This window comes from Lathamus discolor, chromosome 1, assembly GCF_037157495.1.
Source record: "Lathamus discolor isolate bLatDis1 chromosome 1, bLatDis1.hap1, whole genome shotgun sequence".
Classification (NCBI taxonomy): Eukaryota; Metazoa; Chordata; class Aves; order Psittaciformes; family Psittacidae; genus Lathamus; species Lathamus discolor.
In genome coordinates this window covers 98,792,401-98,808,863 of record NC_088884.1, presented here as the reverse complement: position 1 = coordinate 98,808,863, position 16,463 = coordinate 98,792,401, and the positions used below count along the sequence as shown (strand labels likewise).

Sequence of the window (16,463 nt, the reverse complement as noted above, 5' to 3'; positions counted from 1 at the left end):
AGATATGACATGCTGAAACTGAGACCAAGCACAACAACTCTGAGAGCAAATAAATCAACATCGTAATAAGTGATAATTAATCTGAACAATGAATGCTTATCACAAATACAGTTAGACACACTCTGGTCAGTTCTGTCATTATCTCAAGCCTTCGAGCCCCACGTTAGATGCCAAAAAGAACTGTCATGGTTTAAGCCCAGCCGGTAACTCAGAACCATGCAGTGGCTCAATTACTTTGCCCATTGTTTCTTCCCTCCCACTCCCGGAGGGATGGGGAGGAGAATCGAAAGAATGTAACTCCCACGGGTTGAGATAAGAACAGTCCAGTAACTAAGGTATAACACAAACCACTGCTGCTACCACCAATAATAATAACGATAAGGGAAATAACAAGGGAAGAGAATACAACCGCTCACCACCCGCCGACTGATACCCAGCCTGACCCAAGCAGCGATCTAGCCCTTCTGAGTAACTCCCCCCAGTTTATATACTGGGCATGATGTGCTGTGGTATGGAATATCTCTTTGGCTAGTTTGGGTCAGGTGTCCTGTCTCTGCTTCCTCCCAGCATCTCGTGCCCCTCATGGCAAAGCATGAAAGACTGAAAAGTCCTTGTCAGGGTAAGCGCTACAACTTAAACATTGGTGTTATCAGCATTGTTCTCAGACTAAGAAAAACACTCACTGCACCAGCTACTAAGGAGGAGAAAAATTACTACTACTGCTGAACCCAGGATATTTGTAAATATAGTCTTCATTTTAATCCATTCAAATACCTTTGTTAAAATTGCATGGTACATATCATCTCTGCCCCTATTACATTAAGCACCACTTTCTTTATAATTGATTTTATAACCATTTTAGAATTAACTTTTCCAAGTTTTTAATTAGATTTAGTTGAAGAATTTTTACCACCACCGGAACGTTCAGGAATGTTTATAACAAGGAAGATAAATTAGTGAATTAATGGTATCTGGGTTTTATATGGCTTATATAACAAAAATAGGATTATTTTTGTAAGGTCACACTTGAGTTATTTCAACATGAATAAATATTCTCATTATTTTAATCTTTATTTTAAAATAGTACTTTTAACTACTACAGTCTTTTGCTTTTCAAATAGTTTCTAAAGGCCTGGATCTGGTTGTCCTTTTTGCCACAGGATATTTTAAAACCTGAGAACTTCTGTTTGAGCCCTGAGACCACCATATTTTAGGGGAACCGTTTAAGTTTGTTAAGTAATTAAGAAAGTTACCAATCAGAATCTGTGTTCCTTTAATTTAAAAGGGTATTTTTTCCTGTTGCTTTTAAAATAACTGCTCATTGTGTTTCAAGATGGCTCAGTCCTACAGCTGTTCAGGCACAGGGAGCTCTGCACTATCACCTGGGGCACGGGGCGGGGGTGTACTGGGCCATTCTCAGTTTATTAGCAGAGGAGGGTAACATATGATACAGAATCACTTCAGAGGAACACTTCTGATTGATTACTGCTGTGTGTGGTAATCTGATAGTATTCAGTTGAGGAAAGCAATTTAAATAATAAGCTTCACTGCTGGCTCTTTATATGTGTGTTTGTTATTTCTTTAAGATGATATGAAGTGGAAAGTGTTAAACTTCACCAGAAGACTCCCCGTGCATCTTATAAACATATACTACTATCTACCTCACCTTCGAGAATATGAAGATGCTGTTTTCCCAAATGTTATTTTTGGGCAACAGAGAACTGGAGGTAGGAAATAAAGTTTGGCTTATATTTTCTATGTTTTTATATTATATATTAAGTTCTAACGATGAAGGATACTCAAAGTTTGGAGTGGGTTTTCCCCTGAACTTTATAATGTTGCCAAAATGAATGGATTTTAATGGGGATGGCAAAAGGACTTCTACCACACCCCTCCCAATTTCAAGTTTCTACCCTGAAATATTCTGATAAATGTTTTTTAAATATCAACAAAAAATAGTCATAATTGAGAAAAAAATACTGGTTTTATTCATATATTCATATGGCTGAGATACATTAGCTGACATTTTTTCTTCTAAAATGAATATGAATGAGGAAGCCAAGGAGAATTTACAATGTACTCGGTTTGCTGAAGTTAGAAGCAAATGGAAAGGTGATGAGAACCTTTAAGAGATATTAATAAATCTTCAGTGTAACTTTTTCACCCACATGCAAAATCAGCTAATACCTGCACAAATCATAATGAATTCTAGTGAAATCGAATACGAAATATACAGTTACATCTTCTCCTAACCCTCATGTGATAGTTAAAAAGAACTTTCATAAGCGATAATAAGGAACTCAACCATTTTGCTGGGGTTTTTGTTTTGTTGGAATTATGACCCTTCTCTAGGGTGATTTTATATAAAGAAACATTGGCAGTGTTTTTGACTTAACTGAAAAACCAACTTGGCCATGCCCATGACAAGGGGTAACTTTCTGCAGCCTCCTCATTTGTAGGTGCAACTGTAGCAATGTGATCTAGTGCTGGAGTTCTCACTGGAGTGCCCATGGATCTGTCAGTCTGAAAAAGACCAGAGGTTGTCAGCAAAATGATTTGCAAAAGACCCTCAGAAAACTAAATACATTCACAAGAAAGGGGGAGGGGAAGGAAGGAGGAAGGAAGAAAAGTAATAAGTAATGAAAGAATGCTCCATGTTTAATTTCCATTTATTCATACATTAAAATCACAATAGCAAGACCGCTGTTTACAGATTAATCTTAAGTGTGTAAAACCAAACAAACCCCCAGTAGTTTAGCAGGTTATGTGCTGGGAAGGAATGCTGGAGTGCTGGCATTTTGAGCTGACACTGGCACAGATGATGAACTGCAGCTACTCCTTCAAAATCTGTTGCTTCCTTACCAGCCCCACCAGGTTTTGTGAATAGCAGTCATCTGTAAGGACTAAGAATTCCACAGGTTTACTGAGCTGGATTAGGTCCCTGGTTTAGGCAATGACCATACCAATGGAAAAAGTGAGAACCTGTTTACAATCTAATGATGTAATACAGCATAGGTTTGCTACTAGTGGAGTCTCTGCCAGAGGCAGTCTTAGTTCATTTCTTCTGGGTAATGTCTAAGCTCCTTTTTTATTATTATTATGTCAAAGCCATTGATTCACATCAATTAGACTGCTCAGAAAGATTTTTTGAGTTGGATTTCTTTCTGAGATATACAGCACTCACCTCCTGTGAGCATTTGCTCATTAGAGCAGGGCTGGTTTAACTCTTACAACTCAGATCTCCAGCTCCATACCAAGAGCTAGCACTTCTGCAATACCCACTTTCAATAGAAGATACCTATGTGTTTGCCAGAGGTAGTAATATCTCCTAATATCTCCAAGTTCTCAAATGTAGCAAAGCAAGTGCTGTCACAGTGGTATAGGAATATTAACTGTCACTAAGTCTGTTGCTCACATCAAATAAAAATTAAAATGTAGTTTCAGTTTACCTGACTTAAAGTTATGTGGCTTGTGGTCTTCTTTCTCTGCAGTCTCACTGGTGATGGGTATTCCTACTGTGAAAAGGGAAAAACAACATTATCTCATAAGTACACTGCATTCCCTACTGTACAATCTTTCTGAAGAGGAAAAGAATGACTGCGTGATAATCATCTTTATAGCAGAGGTAAGTTTGTGTGGAAAGGTGCAGTATCCTGATAGAAAGACAATATAGATATTTATGTCTTAGTGTAATAGTGTAGGAGACACTGCAAAATACTGCTAGCTAGGCCTTTGGGAAGGATTTCTTTAGGTGTGGAGGAGATACTGAGCAGTTAGTGCTTCAGTGTTCATATCTGGAAAAAAAACCTGTAACTCAGATGATCAAAGGGTAAAAAGTCATATGACATTTACACAGCCGTTGCAGTCAGGTTTTCAAATAAATATGAATTCATTATTTATCTCTCAGAGTATTCTGCTTCAAGAATGAAATGTAAATCCTCCACAGAAAAGTTCCGTAGAACTGGAAAAAAAAGTAAGCATATTCAGCCTAACAAAAGTTCAGATTATTTATCTGCTGTTTTGATACCTTGCAAAGTACCTTAACATGCTGGAGCCTTGCCTTTTGCCTGTGTATTGACATGGGTTGTGAAAAAGAAAACTGTTCAAAGACTTAAATGGTTCAACATTTGGGAAAGTAAAGAATGGTCAAGATAGAATATTAGAGGTAAAGGATTTATTTTTTTTCCTCATTCCAAAATGTCTTGATCACATTGGAAAAAAGCTACAGAAGGGAGTTAGCTAGTGATAGCTACTTGCAGGTAAAAAGACTGTAGTTATTCAGACTTGGTATTTATTGGTCTTATTTCTTTGTCCTTCAATAAACAGCATTAAATTTCATACATGTATTCATTAACAGTTAAAGTTTGCTTTTTTAGTTCAGTCATCACATAGAGCAGCTCTTGCAGCTATAATACTGTCAAACAGAACATAGTTCACTTTATCAAGTTAGGTCTTGACTTCCATTTTTCAGTTTGGGTCACAACAACAAACAGGCCTAATTTTACTAGCTGTAGTTCCTCTTCGGCGTAATTTTCAGGAGCTGAACTTATTTTACAGCTTCTGTTTCCCAATTAAGAGCGCTTGCAATGACGAGGTTTGCCTAGCTGCCATTCAGATAAACCCATTACTGGGCTTCTGAGAGTTCTTTAAGGGTTAACTTCTGGATAGTTCTTTCTGAGTGTTGATAGTCCTAACCTGGCACTTCTAACAAACTGTAGCTTTGGTTGTAGTAATAGTCCATTTCAGCCAATTTAGGATTAAACTCCTGTTTAAGAATCAGTCTCTTCCCTTTCTCCCTTTCCCAGAGTCACGTTCTTGCAGCTTCCATTTCTCAGCCATGCAGTAAATTAGAGCAGGTTGATAATGAGAGGTGATAAGAACATTTTATTATGAGAGTAGGGCAGGTGTGTTTGCTGATCATGAAACTAGACCTTCCTTTTCCCCATAAAGTTACAGAAGATGAAGTTAAATGTTTACATCATGAGTTAAGTCAGAGTAACTTATTGAGTGAAAGTGAATTGAAAAGCTGTTGGTATTTTTTCTCATCGCAGTTCTTTACTTACCACTTCACATCATTTTTAATTATTACAAATTCTGCTAATGATTATTTGTGTGCATTAAAAATAAAAGATTCTAACTGCTAAGACAGGTGTTGTATTGCTTTGGAAATCACACCCATAAAACTTAGCACTCTTTAGTATAATTAAGAGATGTGTTTTGCACACTAAAACTGTTACTTTTATGAAACAGCAGCAATGAATAAGTATGTCCTCAAAATTCCCAGATGAAGAGCTGTAAGTCTGTTACATTAGGAAGAAACTCTAAATAAAACTTTTAAGTATTGCTAGTTTAGAAAATTTTGCTTAGGTGACTTTTCTCAGCAGCCTCAGGCCTCTCTTGTGATTTTTGGGTGAGTAACCTGAAACAGCACTTTTTACTGACAGTTATATGACCATGCTTTTCTGGCATAACTGAAAGCTGTAGAACAGAATTTTATGCAGAAAATGCTTGTCCTCCTGCAGAAGCAGTGAAAAAACAAAATGCAGAAACCATAGCTGGAAATAGTTCAGTTTACTTTCAATTACATTGAAAGTTCAGTTGGCTCGAAAACCCCATCCTGTCCTTTAGTAGAAATGCTGTTATAACCTATTGCTTTTGTTTGGAATTAAAATAATTAGAGAATAAAAATGAAGTGTTTACATATAAATATTCCCTACAAAATATTGCTTAATACAAAAATGGGTGACTTGAAATGAACCTCCACTTCTTTTCTTTAGGTGAATGCAGAGTATGTTAACAGTGTTGCAGAAAGTATGAAAACCAGGTAAGTCCTATAGAGTATATAGGCTACAACAGCCAGCGAACACATTTTGAACTTACATGTAAAGAATTAGAGCATTTCAGCAATAAACTTCAACTCTACCATCTGGAAATGGAGCTGCTAAGAAATGAGGCAAAGGTGCACTCTTATTATGTGTGTTGTAACACGCTGAAATTCAGAAAAGAAGCATGTATATCAGTTTATTTTCCTGTTATTATTTCATAAGTACATGTTAACTAATCAGACCAGGTCTCAGCTTAAGCCTCTGATAAATATTTACTTGAACCTAAGTCTTTTCACCACAAAATTAATGATGCAATTCAAGGCACCTGAGGCTACATGTATTAGGTACCCGTGGACTTCACAGCCCTGCAGTGTATTCTGATGTCTGTTATGTTGCCTAGATGTCTTCATTTCCTCATTTGCCTCTTTTTCATGGAGGCAATGGGCTTTGGACAGCAGTGGGATAATATTTGTAATGTCAAATACTATTATATAATGGGTAACATGAGATGGGTATTCTTTGCCATGCCAAATTAATATAAGAGCTGTCAAATGAAGGCCTGGTTCCCACTGCAATTTTGCTTGCTTTTATCATTCTTTCCCATAGATGTACATAGCATCACATGCATGTTAAAAAACCTTAGAGCAGCTTGACAGGAACAACTGCTGAATTAAAATGTTTGGGGAAAAAAATACACTTACTGGTAGACTTATTTTGTCTAACAAAAGCTGCTTTCGGAGAAAAGCTATAGTGTGGGTAACAGTCACAAAACAGATAAGGCTAATGGCCCTGAAGTGCAGCTGACCGAAAGAGTTTTTTTTCTCATCAATCATAGCAAATGGGGAACTCTGTTCTGAAAGCTCCTTATTTCAGTGATCCTGTAGCTATTAAAAACTGAAGTGTTTTGTTTTAATCTTTAGCATATTTTGGAGAAGGGGAGAGATTTGACTTCGAGGTTTGGCTGCTAAAATTGATTTCACATCTTTTTAAATTACTTTTTAAGTGGTAAACTTAATCTTTGGAGCAGAGACTAGATCTAGATTCCCCATAACAAAGCTCCCCTCCAGGACAGTATCATTTTGGCTAGAATATGGCATTAGAGTTAGAGCAAGTGTAAGGAAGCTAGGCACTCTTGTGCAAGGGAGAACAGTTGTGTGTAGTTCTAGATAGTGGATTTGGTTGTGAATTACTGCTTCATTTTGGCAACCATATCAGGATTACAAGTATCTGTAAATGCAGGAGGGGCAGGATTTCTGAGACAGCCTTCTTTTCAGTGTTTTCTGAGACTTCAGTGAGTTGCTGTCCTATCTGTTCTGGTGGTTGACAAAGACCCCTTCTTGGTTTCCTAATCTATGTGACTTCATTTCTTTGCTAGAGTTGTGAATTCCATTTATGGAGGAGCAGGCCTAACCCTCGGGAGCTTTTGTGATTGCCTTCAAAAATCTTTTTGAGGAATGGGGTCTCACTAAGCTTCTCTTCACAGCTTCCCCAGAGAAATCCAGTCTGGAGTCCTAGAGGTTATTTCTCCTCCTGCTTCTTATTATCCAGATCTTTCCAACCTGAAGCAAATGTTTGGAGATCCAGAGGACAGAGTAAGGTGAGATAGCTGCATAAAAACTAAGAACTTTTGCTAAGACTATAAAATGGAAAATTTGGCAGATGTCAACATTGAGCTGATAATGTTTTTGTATTTCAGAGCGAATAGACCTCAAGTGTACTTTAAAAGAAAGTTATTACACAAGGGGAACTTGAGAAAAGCTATGCTGCACGTCAGTTTCAGGGTGAGAGCCAAGGCTTCTCCTTTGGGTCTTGACTCTAGGTACTCTAGGTAATCAGATGGGTAATGCCAAGAGGCGATAGGCTAGATTATCTGGTCATAAAGACAAAAATAGGGATATCTTTCATATGACAGAAAGGGAGAGGTTCTGTGAGCACACAATGGAAACCCCACAGGGCCCCTTACCTGACTAATAACAACTACTATGAGTTTAATGACCTAACTTCTGGTGATCATGGACTTTTTATACTACTGTTAATAATATATCCTAGCTGGTGAGTTCATTCGCTCATGTCTCCAAAATTCTCTGAGACAGATTATAACCTAACAAAGTTGATTTATTGGAGGACAGTAATTTTCTTCCATTTAACAATAACTAATACCAGAAACTACCCCAACAATGCAGTGGAGGAGCTGCAGTACTGGAGTTGATCAGCAAGTACATGTATGCATGTGTATTGTAGTATATCTTTTAGAGCATAAACATGTTTACATACTTAAGTTTCAGATATTATTAGATTTGAATACACTTTTATGTTACTTAAGTAATGATAAATTGCCTTGGAGTCTTTCAGTACTGATTATCAAACATCAGCTTCATCCTCAGATAAAATGAAAGACTGTACTTTGTAGGGAAAAATGTGTATTTACATTTCAACCTGGAAAGTTTATCAGCCTGCTTCTTTGTTGTTCATCAGTAAAGAGCACTTCATTTTTGATCTTTAAATAATCATTGCATTGATTTCTGCTGTTCATAATATATTGAGTAGAATCTTTTAAGTCATTTGGCATGAATATACTTGTTAGACATTTTGTTTCAGGGTACATTGATACAAATAACATTGTTTTGCTTAGTTTATGGTAACTTCTATGGGAATTATTTACAAATGTTTAAACTGATTGTAGAGGAATTTATATTCACTTAACAATGAGAACACTCAACCTTGCAATTTTACTGTAGAGCATTAGAAATGCTTTTATTATAGAAATAACTCTTGCAACCCCCTCAAAAACCTTATCAGAATTTGCTGCTTATATTTAGGTGGAGAACCAAACAGAATTTGGATTACAGCTTTTTAATGCTATATGCCCAACCAAAGGGAAGATTTTATTTACAGGTATGTTTATATTATCGTTACGTAGCTGCCATATTAGCTTTGGCAATTTTGTTTCAAATGCCTCAGTAGAAACGAGAATCTATTATAATTTTCTGTGTATTTTGCCTGTGCTCTTTACAAGCACCCCCATATTTCTGTCCTTATAATAATCTCGCATCCAGGTACTATTTGATTAAAACCACCCTGTAGCTTCCTGTAATTTGTGAGGTTGAATAACAAAATAACTGAAGCATGAAACCCTTATTTGAATAGGTTAAGAAAGTCAGAGTTTAAGGTGTTTTCACTTAATGCAGCAAGACAGAATAGTGGTGGTAGGTCCAGGTTACAGCCCAGATCACAATGAACCAAAAAAAATTTACAGGTAGGGAAATATACCAGTACAGTGATACTGGAGAAAAGGTTAAACTGCAAGTTGGTGCAGATCCTAAATTCTCCAGAAGATTTAGAGAATTAAGACTTTAAGAAGATCTCCATGCATCCAGGCTTACGTTTACCCATCATTCTAGGTTTGTGCTGATTTGCACTCCATAAAGATGATAATCACCGCTAAAGACTCCAAAATTTATGACTGTTCAATAACAGAACAGATCCATGAAAGTTCATGTAGCTTGTGAATGTCAACAGATTTTTTTAAAAAGCTCAGAACAGTATTTTGCTTAGTTCTTAAGTTTTCCTGGTTCTCCTCCAGCAGGCCTCAGGCTCTGTACCACATAAATATATCACAAGATTCCCAGAAGCAGAAGAGAAAACCACAAGAGCAGGCATCTTATACAATTCTCGTCAGCATTTAACACAAACGCTACTCAGGGGTCTGTGTTCTGTTCTCAAATTTGGCATAGGCACTCAGAAGACAGGTGGACAGGGAAAAATTGTGTCTGTTGAACAGTTAAGGTTTGCTGCAAAATTAAGTGTTTTCCTGTGACTTTCTTACGTTTTTAAGAATTCCACCTAAGTTTACTGAGTGCGGTAGAGCATGAAGGCATGGGAAATGTTAAGTAGGCTGCTAGACACTTAATGTCCCTTTCTATTATAAAGTTCTCCGAGCATTCATGTTTGCATGGAAATGACTTATGTTTTTGTATTTTTGAAGAAATTCGAGAATACGTTTTCTTATCTGAGACATTATAGAAGAACTGAACTGTGTTATCTGGAGCAAAGACTGGATTGTGATGATCTGGTGGTATTTTTGGCTGCATTCGGAGTTTTTTAAAAATCTGTGCTTTCCTCACTCCACTACCTAGTATATCCACTTCTTTGTGTGTTCAGTATGCAGATGTTTTTATAGCACAGATGCTGGTCTGCCCCAGAAATACTCTATAGAGTACAGGTGAAAAGAAGGAACACATGCTGCTATAAAGTTAGCTGTGATCTTCCTCCATTTGGAAGCCTTGTATTAATGGAAAGCAAATAACTTAAAAATCCTTTTCCTCAGTCTGGTACAAAGATTTACTTCAATAATCTTAGGGAAAACTTGAACTAGCTTAGGCTTTATTTACTATTTTGTCAGGAATATTATCATTTAGTGACTGCTATTAACTTGTGAATTTTGAAAGAAGATAAGCATACATAATTAGTCTTGATGTCTACAGATTAGTTGATGTCATGAGTCAGGCAACATCTTTGCTGAATAAACACGTATATACTGCTGAACCAGGATTTAAGCTTTGTGAAGTCCATTGAAGCCAACAGGGTTACAATGTGAATGAACCTTACCTACTGATCAAACATAATCTTTGAAAAGAGACAATAAATCCCATCAGTCATCTCATCTCTTCTATTGAACCATCTCTTCCACTTTGCCTGTATTCTATGTAAGCTGAAGCCAGAAAAATTCAAATCAGTATTTGGGTACTACGTACTAAACATTTGGGATAACTACATATAGTATAATTTAATGAAAAAGAACTTACACTGAAATCTCTGAGTTACAGCAAATGCTCTTCAAGAAGATGTGCTTTAGTTGGACACAAATTACAGGGCTCAGTACAGGGTTAAATAAACATTTTATGGCCTGTGCTACATAGTATATCAATGTACATTCTCCAATATTCACTTTTAACTGTCACCTTCAGAAAAGACTGTTTCAGACTTCTCAATATGCAAAACTATTTTCAGCTCATAACAATATTCACACCCATTTTGCGTCAGAGTCTCTATATTTTTCATCTTTACTATTATATGCTTTCTTCTAGTGTTTCTTCATATGGTGGTCTCACTAGGTTTTTGAAATACTCCTTTCTCTGCCTTTTGTCCTTTTTTGGGTGGCCCTGAGTTTCTTTTTAAGGATTCTCTGAAACTCTCTGATTCCTTGCTCCTCTCCTTTTACATCTAGCTAACTATTACTGGATAAACCTCTTAGCTCATTTGATTTTATGCAAGATTTCTTGTAAGCTGATGTTACAGTTTTTGCTGTTGTTCTCTTCTGCATAGCTATCACCTCAGCTCAATCCCCAGATTTCAGAATCTGTTAAGAAGCACGCATCTCAATCTGTTCTGTCTCCATCTCTTTTTTGTTACCTTACCATCAGCAAAAGCTGACTGTGTCAGAACTGATCTCTTAGTCTTGTTTTCAAAATTCATTCTACTTCTTCATGGGCTCACCGCTGGCAACACGTTTCTGCCCCACCATCCCTACTCTCGTAGTAATGGCCAAATTCAGCTAAAAGCTCTGGGCCTTCTCAAGCTCTTGCTGCTGACTCTGTGCTGAGTCAGTTGGGGACACAAAACCAGCAGGAAATCATCCTGGGTTTTTTTTTTCCCCCTCATAGCATTCATTTTCTACCTGTTTAGCTTTATGAACCAGATTCCAGTGTCACCAGGCAAACACCAGAGCCAAGGAAGTACAGCAGTTAGATCAACAGTGCACCCAAACAACCATTTTCCTGAAGGTTTAGCCTCCTCTTCCTGTGTTTTTCACACCCATACCAAATTCAAGTCCTGAATTACTTGCTCCTTAATTATCTCTGGAATTCATTTCTTTCTTCTGTGTCAGTACCTCTGAACTCCTTGTTTGGATTCATTATCCTCGGCTTTAGTAATAGGAACAGCTTCTGGTTTTTCAGATCCCACATTCTTCTCTGTAAACCATATAAATATGCAGCCAAGGCATTTCCCATTTCCTTGATGGGTGTCTGTCTCCTTTTCCAAGTATCCTGTAGCTGGCTCTACTGCTGTATTCAGTCTCAGCCTTTACACTGTCCTTCGGTGAGATTCACAGCACGTTCCTTCCTTCATCACTTGTATTCCCTGAAACAACTTGCTTTCTACTGCTGTCTCAGTAATCATCCACTGTTCTTCTCAGTCACTTTTTAGGTACAACAAAATCTGCCCAGGCTACTCGGGAAAGCATTTAAACATGTGCTTTACACACCTTTCTTTTTAAACAATTTACTCCTGCTGCTTATCAGTGCTATACAACTTGAGTACAAAGTGTCTACTGTCTTCTTCCTTAACTTCTTTTTGCTTCATTTTTTTTCTAAGTGAGATCTCTTTAAGGTAGGGAGTCCTCCTTTCTCGAAAAGGGAGAAGCACTCATGGCGTTATGGTTCCTCCTGTAAAGAAGTATTTAATGAATGATACTGAAACAGAGATACAAGTAGAAGCTAAATAGCAATCCACTGTAGTTTGACCCAGCTTCAATGCACACTATACAGCAGTCAGATGCAATGTGGTTGTCACTTACATGTGACTGACAGCAACAAAACCACCACTTGCCTCCTCTTTTTTTGTTGCTCTTTTTTTTTCCCCAGTTGGAAGATGACATTATAGCCAAACCTGACTATATTCAAGGTATAAGAAACTTTGCTGCTAAACAGTCCCAAGATTGGATGATTCTTGAGTTCTCCCAGCTAGGATTTATTGGTAAGTATTGCAATTTCAGCAGGGTCAACTGGATTTGGAGCCGTGTGGGTTGTGTGTTTTTGAGTAGGTCTCCCTCAGAATTACAGTCAAAGCATTGAAGGACTCAGGAAAGCCCCAGTGAAAGTCTTTTACCTTTTATATTCTTTAAAACTGTCCTTTTAATGCAGAGTCTCCTCAGCATAGGATCTAGTAGTTGGATTCCTGTAAGAAGCAAATTGCTCCACCTCAGGGCACTACGTGCCTCTATAGCTTGTAGTCTTCTCTTCAGAACAGGAATTTGAACAATCTATTAAAACAATCTGCTTCCTTTCCTTTGTGAAGCAGAACATGTATCCCATATTGTAGGGGAGGATTTTACTATTTTTTGTAGTAAGTTTCTTTTTACTTTTTTTTAATTTGGTTCTAATACAGTTTAGTTGTGATAACACCTTATAAGCATTAGGTCAAATAAAGAAATCTAACAAAATCTGCTTACACAAATAGCAAGAGAACTAAATGAACAGGGAGAGTATTTTAAAAACAACGCTTTTCATATCAAGGTCTTAATTTAAAGATACTCAGTATAGTATTGCCAGTCAAATTGTATGTCTAGCAATTAGAGGAATTCTTTGGACTTTGTTTAATTTGACACACTGGTACAGGTGACTGGCAGATTTATGTTTGGAACTAGGTTATACTACATACTTCATTAGTCCACTGGTTGACTATATGAGAATATCTCCAGGCATGGGATGGATATCTTTTCAAAAACCCAACAAGCTGGAGGATAAGCAGCTCTCCAGAGCTGGATTCTGTGAAATTTTCACTAAATATCAGGGTTACATGCATGTGTTTAAGGCCAGAGTAAACATAAAGCTGGTGATCTTTGCACAGCAATAAACATATCTGAATATGCAACTTCTTGTCTTGCTTTCAGGAAAATTGTTTAAATCAGAAGACTTGCCACTCATAGTGCAATTTTTTCTCATGTTCTATAAAGATAAGCCCATAGACTGGCTTATAGACCATCTGCTCTGGGTTAAAGTGTGCAATCCAGAAAAGGGCGCAGTAAGTATGTCTATGAATTTGTGAACATAACTAATACTTAAACACGCTCATGATGAAATAGCTTCTTTTTAAAAAGCAAAATAGAAACCCCTCAAACATGACTTTGGAATTTGTAGGGAAAAATCTGCTGCAAATCTGCATAGAGTCACATGATGTTTGAGCCCACTAGGGCATATGGTGAGGCCTAACTCACAGCAATTCACATTTCCACATCAATGCTGTTTTGCCTCCTTCAGCTGCCTGCAGCTGGTCATGTAGACAACCCTGCATCACTAAAGAACATTTTGAATATGTAAACCTATGTGAACTGTCACTTCTCATAATCTTCCACTGGCCCTCAAAATGAAAGTCAGTAAAACATACCTTTTACAGTCACAGTAGTTCTCAATTTTGCATACCAGTTCCTTTCTTTCAGGAAGCAGAACTTGCTTTAGATCTTTTACTACCTGTGAAAATTTGACTGTTTGGCTGAAAAAAAATAATGTAGGGAAATGTGGGTCAAATGAACTAAATGATACTTTTCACTGAAAATGAAAGAAACAGTTGTGTGGAATTGCAAAAGGTGCCATTTCTAGTACTAAAGGTGAGCCCAATGAAATGTCAAGTATTTCTTTATGCCCTTTTGCATTCTTTCTCTCACCAGTCTTTGGTGCCAGTCACTACTTACACCTTTCTTCTATAACAGATTGTGCCACAGAGGACAGACCAGTTTCTGGTCCTTCTTGATTTTTAAGGCTCAAGAACTTTATTTGATTAGTGTAGCCAGTCCCCACTCCAAGTGTTTGCACATATTACTTTTGTGTTGATAAAGAAGCAAGAAGAGATAGATAGGAGCTGTGCAAAGCAGGAGATTGAGGGGAGTGGAACAAAAAAGCTTCACATTTTACTGCATAGCAGAGGAGACTCTTGGGGATAGCATAAGGTCCCTGGTTTTACACTTAGTAATTTCATACCTGATTCATACCTAAAATGAAGCTCTGTTCCTGAAAGTCAGGCACCCAGCTCATGGGAGTCTCCTCTGGCCAAGCCAGATCAGAGTGGTATCAGCAAGTTTCTAGTGAGTTTCACTTCTGCAATTGCAATTTCAATTGCTGTGGGTAGCACAAACCTACTGAGACAAGTCAAGTCTTGTGGTGGGAATGACCAGTGGCATGACCAAATGGGACTACTTGTGACAATATGGAAAATAGTGGCTGGAAGAAGGACAGGGATCCCAGGGGTTGCCCCTCTTCTGTTAGACAGGCTGAATCAGTGGACATTCCTACAGGCACCAAGAAGGAAAATTGACAGAAATCCACATGCTTTCCCTTTTCCAAGCAACTAAGAGTGTCACTAAGGGATCACACACTATGCCTCAGAGGTGAGTTAGCAGGGCACTTGTTTGTGGCTATTATGTGCCATCCTGTGGTGATGGGTGCTTGGCACATGTTTTCTAGCCTGGGCTGAGTGTTAGCATATCAAGATTCAGCTACATTTGCTCATGTAAAAATAAAATTCTCCACAGTAAGCTATTTTGTAACATTACATGTAATGTTACAAAGTGTACTAAACTGGAAAATCAGGATTGAAATACAGTGTCTAAGGGCATTATCTGATTGTCAGAAGAATGATACATAACTTATAGTACATTATAAGCCTTTCAAACATAGTAGAAAGAGACAAAATGATAAAGATTGAAATGTAAATTTGAATCTAACTCAAGAAGGTCAGTTTGGTCAAAATAGTTTAATTAGAATGATATGGCAAGGCCAAGAGAAATGAAATTTGCTAGAAAAGGTAAAAAAAATGAATCAGTTTCAGATGTGAGGTCCATTTTTTTGAATTAGTGGTGGATGAGCCTTCAAATCTACATAGCACCACGAGAGGAATTACAAATATTAAGTCTAGAAATGGTGTATTTGAAATAAGATGATTGTTAATATAAGGGTTACTCATTTAACTATAGATAAAAAACTCTGGACCCATACCCTCAAGTACGTAATGAAATTGCTGCATGTAACTCTGTCTCTCCTTTATTTAAATACAACTTAGCTCCCTTTTACTTCCTTTCAGACACACTGTGAAAAGGAAAAGGCAAAGTTACGTATCCGTGCTAAACCATCTCTCTTTCAGCATGTGGGAATTTATTCATCACTGGCTGGGAAGATACAGAATTTGAAGGTAAGGATAAGAAACTAGTGCCATATTTCTAAATGATATGCTTGTGTTCTGACTTGTTTCTCAAATCAATTTCAAGTATTGTATCTTGGGCATTAGACGCATTTCTGTATCCAAGAATTCTGGTTTACAGATCTGGGGGAGAATAGTGATCTGGTGTCTAAACTGCAGGTGGGGCCTACTGCTTCTGCACAAATATCTTTGAATCTCTAATCTGAATACTTGTACCCATCATAGTTGCATTTCATGGCACACTCTGCACAGTAGAAGTTTTCATATGCTCTGCCCCGTACAAACGCAGCTGGCTATGATGGTTTGTTTTGAACGAATAGTCCACAATCCCAATGCAAGGGACTAGTAAGAGGGACAAGGGTGTGGCTATTGTGACAGCCATAGATTTTTAGGGAGAGTTTGGATGGCAAACAGTGGCTCTACCACAAGAACAAGAGCAATGAAGCACCAGACTTCAGGGATGTCCTGATGGTGCCATTTAGGCTAGCCATTTCAATTGCTATATTGAATCAGAGTAGAGGTTCATGTAGTCTTTATCAGAGACCAGTATCAGATGTTCCAGCAGAAGGCACAGTATACAACTATGAAATAGCCTACTTTGGAGAATTTCATTATTAAATCTAGGCAACTAAGAAATAATCAGTACAACTCTGTCTACAAACTGCA

The 16,463-nt window shown here is 37.6% G+C and overlaps 1 protein-coding gene and 1 long non-coding RNA gene across 5 annotated transcripts in view; one reads left to right on the top strand and one right to left on the bottom strand.

The window, feature by feature from the left end:
• Positions 1 to 16,463, bottom strand: part of LOC136018435 (uncharacterized) — a 31,021-nt gene that overhangs the window by 3,362 nt on the left and 11,196 nt on the right. For both annotated transcript variants that reach the window (XR_010614411.1, XR_010614412.1), the window contains 2 exons: positions 3,450 to 3,515; positions 2,397 to 2,523 (listed from right to left, as the gene is read on the bottom strand). This is a non-coding gene — a long non-coding RNA (uncharacterized LOC136018435). The remainder of the gene's footprint in view (positions 1 to 2,396; positions 2,524 to 3,449; positions 3,516 to 16,463) is intronic.
• MGAT4D (MGAT4 family member D) overlaps positions 1 to 16,463 on the top strand; it is a 37,559-nt gene that overhangs the window by 14,515 nt on the left and 6,581 nt on the right. For 2 of the 3 annotated variants that reach the window (XM_065687627.1, XM_065687621.1), the window contains exons 3-10: positions 1,587 to 1,727; positions 3,492 to 3,625; positions 5,778 to 5,824; positions 7,309 to 7,422; positions 8,645 to 8,720; positions 12,470 to 12,581; positions 13,498 to 13,628; positions 15,681 to 15,788. In XM_065687627.1, coding sequence (XP_065543699.1) covers positions 1,587 to 1,727; positions 3,492 to 3,625; positions 5,778 to 5,824; positions 7,309 to 7,422; positions 8,645 to 8,720; positions 12,470 to 12,581; positions 13,498 to 13,628; positions 15,681 to 15,788 — 863 coding nt within the window. Of the gene's footprint in view, positions 1 to 1,435; positions 1,498 to 1,586; positions 1,728 to 3,491; positions 3,626 to 5,777; positions 5,825 to 7,308; positions 7,423 to 8,644; positions 8,721 to 12,469; positions 12,582 to 13,497; positions 13,629 to 15,680; positions 15,789 to 16,463 lie in introns of those variants that run through there. The other variant, XM_065687634.1, reaches the window with a different exon arrangement.